Source organism: Rhyacophila brunnea, unplaced genomic scaffold (genome assembly GCF_057557595.1).
Source record: "Rhyacophila brunnea isolate RB1 unplaced genomic scaffold, BYU_Rbru_1.0 scaffold_16, whole genome shotgun sequence".
NCBI classification, from domain to species: Eukaryota; Metazoa; Arthropoda; class Insecta; order Trichoptera; family Rhyacophilidae; genus Rhyacophila; species Rhyacophila brunnea.
Window position 1 is genome coordinate 1,461 of NW_028232816.1, and position 6,620 is coordinate 8,080.

Below are 6,620 nucleotides of genomic sequence, written 5' to 3' on the forward strand. Positions count from 1 at the left end.
CCTTTAAGATCATGGCTTATGACTCCTTTACATACCGTAGAGCCGAATTCGCCAGAGGAACGTTTTAATACCAAATTCACCACAGTTAGGGCAACTGTCGAGCGTTGCATAGGTGTTTTAAAAATGCGTTTCCGATGTCTCCTAAAACACAGAGTCCTTCATTATGCACCAAAAAAAGCATCACTTATTATAAATGCATGTGTCGTTCTCCATAATTTATGTATCGAGAGCAATATGCCTGAACCCGATCCAATTGATGAGACTTTGGATTTTGGTGATGTAAATAATGAGTTTATTTATGTAGAAGAACCGCCTCGTAATAGGCGGACAAATCCAGATTTGATTGCCGGCCAAAGAGTTCAAAGTAGACTTATACGTAACTATTTCAGTCGCCATAACACTTAGTTAAACATCGTAAAGCCATGTAATTATTTATATTTAGTTTAATAGGTACTTATTATTTTATTATCATCTTAGGTTATAGTATTATAATGTCGTCGAAGATTCTCCAAATGGGTGAAGTATCGTAGGCCTGACGAAGGAAAGTCCATGTAAATGTATTTACTACCTTCATTTTTCCCTATATAAAAATTATTAAATTTAATAGGTATAGTCAAGTTGGTAAACTTGCGTTAATTACTGGTTGGACATTTTCCTTCGTCGGGGAACCTTAACGAGTTTGGTCACCAAAACACTATTGAAAGATTTTATGGATAAACTGATTAAGTATTGCTAAAGAAACATAGAACATTGATTTAATGTTGTTATAATAATTTAATAAGACATTTTTATTCAGATTCCATATTGTCTTTATAATGCTTTCGTGACTTGCATTACCTCAAGGGTCAACATGGAAACATGCTCTTGATATAACTTAACATGTAGCTTCCTTCATGACTAATTTATACAATGAATATATACTTACCTATAATTTATTGCTATTATTAATTTAAATCACAATCATAAGATACTGTAAGTTCCAAAGACTACGATGGGCGGGACATGTGGAGAGAATGCCTGAAGTTAGAGCGCCAAGGATCATGACGAAGTGGCTACCTCAACGGAAGAGACCCAGAGGCCGTCCAAGAAGGAGATGGGCTGACGCCGTAGAAGTGGACTGGCTTCATATAGGAAGACCCGGTAACTGGAGAAGTTTGGCGAGAGACCGGAGTGAGTGGAGAGCGGTTGTGGAGGAGGCCAAATCCCACCCCGGGATGTAGCGCCGTGGAAGAAGAAGAATTAATTTAAATCATTAATACAATGCATTTTCACCATGAATTGACAGTTAACACAATAAAAAAAATAGCATATGTATATTTATTTGGCCTCTGCTTAGCACCCTCTTAAGGTATCCATAGCGTGTGATTGAGCCAGCTCCAATCATATTATGGGCGGAACCAAGAGTCATAGCCACCCCTCGGATGAATTAAATCCTAAAATACATTTTGTTAATATTTCACCATTGACGAATATAATTCAAAAACCATTTACATCACAACCTTATAAGAAAATGCATAAATTTATAAGTTTAAATAAAGTCAATTAAAAATTTTTAAAACTGCGATCAATGTAGAATATTTTCTTCTTACATAGATGGGATAATGTTCGGTAAGTATTCTCCCTTCAATTATGCTATGCATATTTTTTCATAAGAGTATATCTGGGATTAATGAATGAATCTCATAAAGACACCACATCAAGTGACGTACGGAGGTAAGTTCAAAACGATTAATGTGGTGTGCGTCACACGTATTACGTACATGATGTGATGCCCCCGACTACTGTTGTATTATAAATTAATAGTACCTACCGTATTATGAAATTTTGACTTTCGGGGGACAAGCAAGTTAATGTGATTTACTGATAATTTTCATTTGAGTATTTTAATTCAATTACAACTAACAATTTATTGAAATCTATTATAAAGTATGCGTTCGTCGAACACTACATATTTTATCAAACAGTACATTTCTTTATAAAAACAATCATTAAATAGTATGCAACTAGAAATGACCCACCCTTCAACGAACAGATGTCAACAGTTTTGGAGTTATTGTAAAATCATCTTGATTATTTTTTTGTATTCATTGGTAAATTTTAAATGATATGATCAGTGCACCTTAAAACTGAATTCATATTTAACCAATCAATGAAATATGCAATGTATGTGATTATGTTCAATGTGTGTAAAAAACTGTTTTGAATAAATTATTTACTTGATTATTATGATTGACATTCAATGGAATTGGAGGGTAAGAAAATAATTATATAAAGGCAATTTTCCCAAAGCATTATTTTTTATTCAAAAAATCATGGTTTAAACCTCAGTCATGTACGCTCTGCATACATAATATATTTAATTACAATGCATTGCTTTTAAAACTAGAATGTCCATGAATCAGTGAAGAGTCGGCTGCACCAGTCCTCTGTAGAGCTACAAGCGCCGAGTAGAAAAATTCCATCTGCTTACATCAGTGAATCTAGAATCATGCAAAAAATTAGGTAGTTGACTTCTTGAATTTACATAAAATTACAATATCAACCCAAAAATATTTATCCACGACCCATTGAATTGATTGGCTTTCATCATGTTTCTATAGACATTATAGTTGATTAGAAATATGCACAATAGCTGAGTTGGTTTTAGAATATCTTGAGAGCCTGACAATTGCATGAAAATTATATTAGAAAAAATTATTGTTTATTTCATAATCTCTACTAAGTAAAAAATCCACTGGATCAAGCAAAACCCAATGCCATTCCAGTCTAATGTAATTATAAGTTTTTTTGGACCATGTCTGATCCGAAGATCATATGGACCTTTTTGGTTTGTATTAACAGTTTTTTTTTCTTTTACAAGAAACGGATGTTATCCATTTGTTATACCTATGAATATTCCGACTCCAAACAAACACATGATGAAAAACAATGTGTATTTGCCAGACCCAGGATTCGAACCAGGGACCCACCACATTATAAGCTGACGCATTAGCCGCCATCGGCCACCGTTGGGCCGTAAAAAATATAGGTTATATATTTATTATGAATAAACTATAAAGCTGCAATCATAGACTATCTGCAATATTATATCAGTTACACATCCATATCTTCGATTACATAAGACTTTAGACTATATTTTGTATTAAAAATGTTATAACTAACAAGAGCATGTTTCCATGTTGACCCTTGAGGTAATGCAAGTCACGAAAGCATTATAAAGACAATATGGAATCTGAATAAAAATGTCTTATTAAATTATTATAACAACATTAAATCAATGTTTTATGTTTCTTTAGCAATACTTAATCAGTTTATCCATAAAATCTTTCAATAGTGTTTTGGTGACCAAACTCGTTAAGGTTCCCCGACGAAGGAAAATGTCCAACCAGTAATTAACGCAAGTTTACCAACTTGACTATACCTATTAATTTAATAATTTTTATTTATAATAAGGAAAAATGAAGGTAGTAAATACATTTACATGGACTTTCCTTTGTCGGGCCTACATTATTGATACATCACCCATTCGGCGGGTTAATCCAGAATCTTCGACCGACATTGGCATATCTTCCAGGAGTTATATCACTCCATGTATATAATATCAAGTGGAAAATATGATTAACCTGAAATCAGATTAGCATGTAGCAAATATTATATAAACAGCCCTGTCTAATAGAGGCTCCAACGTAACCCGCAGTATGATTAATATTTTTATGCATCTGAAATGGATTTTAGATTTTTTTTTTATATTTGATTTATTAACTAATTGATGTTAATTATTGCATATTTCAATAATAAAACTTTTATGTAACAAAGTAGTTAAATGTGTGCTCATCATAATCTGCTAAAATAATATTGAGTGATGCTTGCAAAGGTTATGAAACTGAATAAATAAGTACCTACATAATATTAAAAATAATAAGTTTATAGGTGACAACGCCAGTTTTTAAAATGAATCAATTGATTCGTTAAACCATACTCACCATTAAGTCTGTAATAAAGAAAAATTAATAAATTGACACAAAATCAACAAGGACAAGTGAAGAATTAGAAATAGCAAAATCCATTAAGTAAATGTGTTTGTGCAAAGTCAACCTACCATCCAAGGTAGAGATTGAAAGGTAAATTATTAATAATATCTGTGTTGGTCTAATCGCTCGACGAAATAAAATTTGCTATCGATTCTAATGCCGTAGCTATACGTAAATTTGATGCAATCAGTTCGCGAGATGCTGTTCTATTGTCATTTATGACATCTTGAGCCATATTTAGAGCTGACTCAAGCGCGACAGTACTACGGGATTGTGTGTCCAACATCTCCCGAAGCAACGTACAGAACGTGCTGTGCGTGTTGCACACCTCGTTTAATTTCATCTCCTTCATTTTCAACGTATCTTGCTGAAATTTATCCAATATTTCCATGTGTTTTTTGCCAATGTCACACATTGCCTTTAAGTTTGACGCCTTGTTACGTGGTAGACACGGTGGGCCTACTACCTCTGAAACATGCAAATATTCTGGCGCTGCCACCTGTACCCTACGCTGTGATGTTGGCACGGCCAACTCCTCAATGGTATCGTCATCTGGATTCTCAATCATTGACTCCGGTACTTCATCTAGGCCTCGGACGGATGTCGGATGTACGAATTCCAATACTTGCAGATCTATTCCGGTTAAAACTTGGGCAGTTGAAGGTCCGCCTCCTGTAGCAGTCGAGTCTCTGATTATTGCGGCTTGCTTCCCTTTCGTTTTATTCCGTATATCGTGCCATGTCTGCAAATTATTAACCATTAGTTAAACACACCTTCACCTATATCATCTGTCAAGTTAAGGCGTGTCAACAATAAAAGACCCCGAACAAATAACCAAACGCGTACAAACTAAAAGGTTGGTATAATTTAACTAGGTACACCATGCGTCAACTTGAGATAAATTAACTTTAAAGAGGCCCATTATAAATATACACAGCTGTTTCCATGATTTTACTAGTACGGGTATTCGACCTTATAATACTTGTGACACCCTTTCATAAAACCCAAAAAATTAAACGCACATTGAACGCTGTTTGAATAATTATGAAATACCAAACCACAAATTATCGGTATTACACCGACCACAGTTCGATCGTGCCTCCGTTGTATTTTTATATTAATGAATCACTGCTGGGCACTCAAAATATATTAAGTTAGTACTTATAGCATATGTATAGTATTGGGTAGTGGGTACTCACCTTTCTCCAATGCTTCCAGTCTTTATTTGAGCCCGGAATCGCATTCAAAGTTAGAGTGATTTCTTGCCATTTACGTTGGGCGTCTTGGAATGTGAAGGTGTTTGAGAACTTCCCAGTTACCAATTCCGGCTCACTGCCCATGAAATCCAACAAGATTGTTTTCTGCTGCACACTACAATATGGTTTTCTTTCCATCTTGACCTGAAAAAAATAGAAAAACGTAACCTTACCAGACTGGATAAAGGAAACGAATGATGTAATTTTTGCGTCGCGTTTACTATATAGTAGGTATTTTGATTTCACAGGAGTTCCCGGCGACTATTTCATCGTAAATTCAATGTTACTACCTACAAGCCTGAAGAGTTTACAATCCGAAAAAATAAATATGGGTGTTGTATAGCTTAAAATGAATCAAAGACAGAAGATGTATGTTATATTTTGACGTTTACCTATAATATTATATCCATAGAGAAAACAAAAGTGGTAGGTACCTACCTAGGTGTAATGTTGAGATGGACATAACCTTACCTAATTTCAATTAAGATCACTTTATTGAAGCTTCTCCTTTCTTTTGCTCGACGAAGGACGTAAATTCGTGTTCCTGTTTCCCGATTTACATGTTTATTTTGATATTTCGTTTCATATGTGACAGTGACATTGAAAATCAAAATGTCAAAATGAATAAGTTAGGTGTCGTCCACGACAATTACCAATTTATAAACAATAAAGATGCCAAATTATTATATTATTCACAATGTTACTTAATACTCTGTTATCTTGAGTTCAATTAATTATGTTAATGTTTTATAATGGTTTGTAATGAATAAATACCTACATACAAATAAATGTTATTGAAGACATTGTGTTTATTTTGTTAAATCTTGTTTTACAGTGTAATAATATCATATGGTTTCGCAATTATGTAAGGTTATATTCTACGTACATATATCTATATCATATTATACTAAATCAATCGAATATTATAGGAATTATACACAAACATAACCAACAAAAATAATGATTTCGTTTGACATTTCATTTTTGACGTTTCATCTTGTACCATAGACACCGATTTTCTCGGTTTTGGCGATGTTGCCAACTGGTCACTCGCGAATTAAAATAGTCCGTAGCGAGTGGCTTCAAAAATAGGTGTTATCGTATACGACATGAAACGGGCGATACTAACTTGTCATCCCACACGGTTGTCGACCACACGAGTCGATAGTTACGAATTCGGGCTGCTTGAAAACTTCTTCGATTTGTTTCTAATAAAGTTATAGGTAATAATATGGTGACGAGTCACCAAGCTCCGGAAACCATGATTGGGCAGGAAGTGGAAAATTGTACAATCACTAACAATAAATATTATTGATGAAGTTAATAATGCATA

The 6,620-nt window shown here is 34.1% G+C and overlaps 1 protein-coding gene across 10 annotated transcripts; it reads right to left on the minus strand.

The window, feature by feature from the left end:
• Positions 1-3,746: 3,746 nt before the first annotated feature.
• Positions 3,747-6,309, minus strand: LOC147074083 (uncharacterized). Of its 10 annotated transcripts, none has more exons than XM_085943712.1 (4): positions 6,241-6,309; positions 5,759-6,061; positions 5,231-5,431; positions 3,751-4,773 (listed from the first exon to the last, which is right to left on the minus strand). In XM_085943712.1, exons 3-4 carry the CDS (start codon positions 5,423-5,425, stop codon positions 4,150-4,152), a joined length of 819 nt encoding a protein of 272 aa, XP_085799838.1. In that variant the 5' UTR covers positions 5,426-5,431; positions 5,759-6,061; positions 6,241-6,309; the 3' UTR covers positions 3,751-4,149. The 10 variants fall into 10 exon arrangements, with proteins under 10 accessions (XP_085799843.1, XP_085799838.1, XP_085799837.1 ...); XM_085943711.1 differs by having other exon boundaries at positions 5,759-5,831; positions 6,174-6,309; XM_085943709.1 differs by having other exon boundaries at positions 5,759-5,831; positions 6,066-6,309.
• Positions 6,310-6,620: the final 311 nt, after the last annotated feature.

Coding starts and splice junctions, on each gene's coding strand:
- LOC147074083 (XM_085943707.1), bottom strand. CDS start 6,264: ATGTCAAACGAAATCATTATTTTT. Junction 5,432..6,240: donor CAAACGAAATCATTATTTTT/GTTGGTTATGTT, acceptor TATTTTTTTCAG/GTCAAGATGGAAAGAAAACC. Junction 4,774..5,230: donor ACTGGAAGCATTGGAGAAAG/GTGAGTACCCAC, acceptor AATAATTTGCAG/ACATGGCACGATATACGGAA.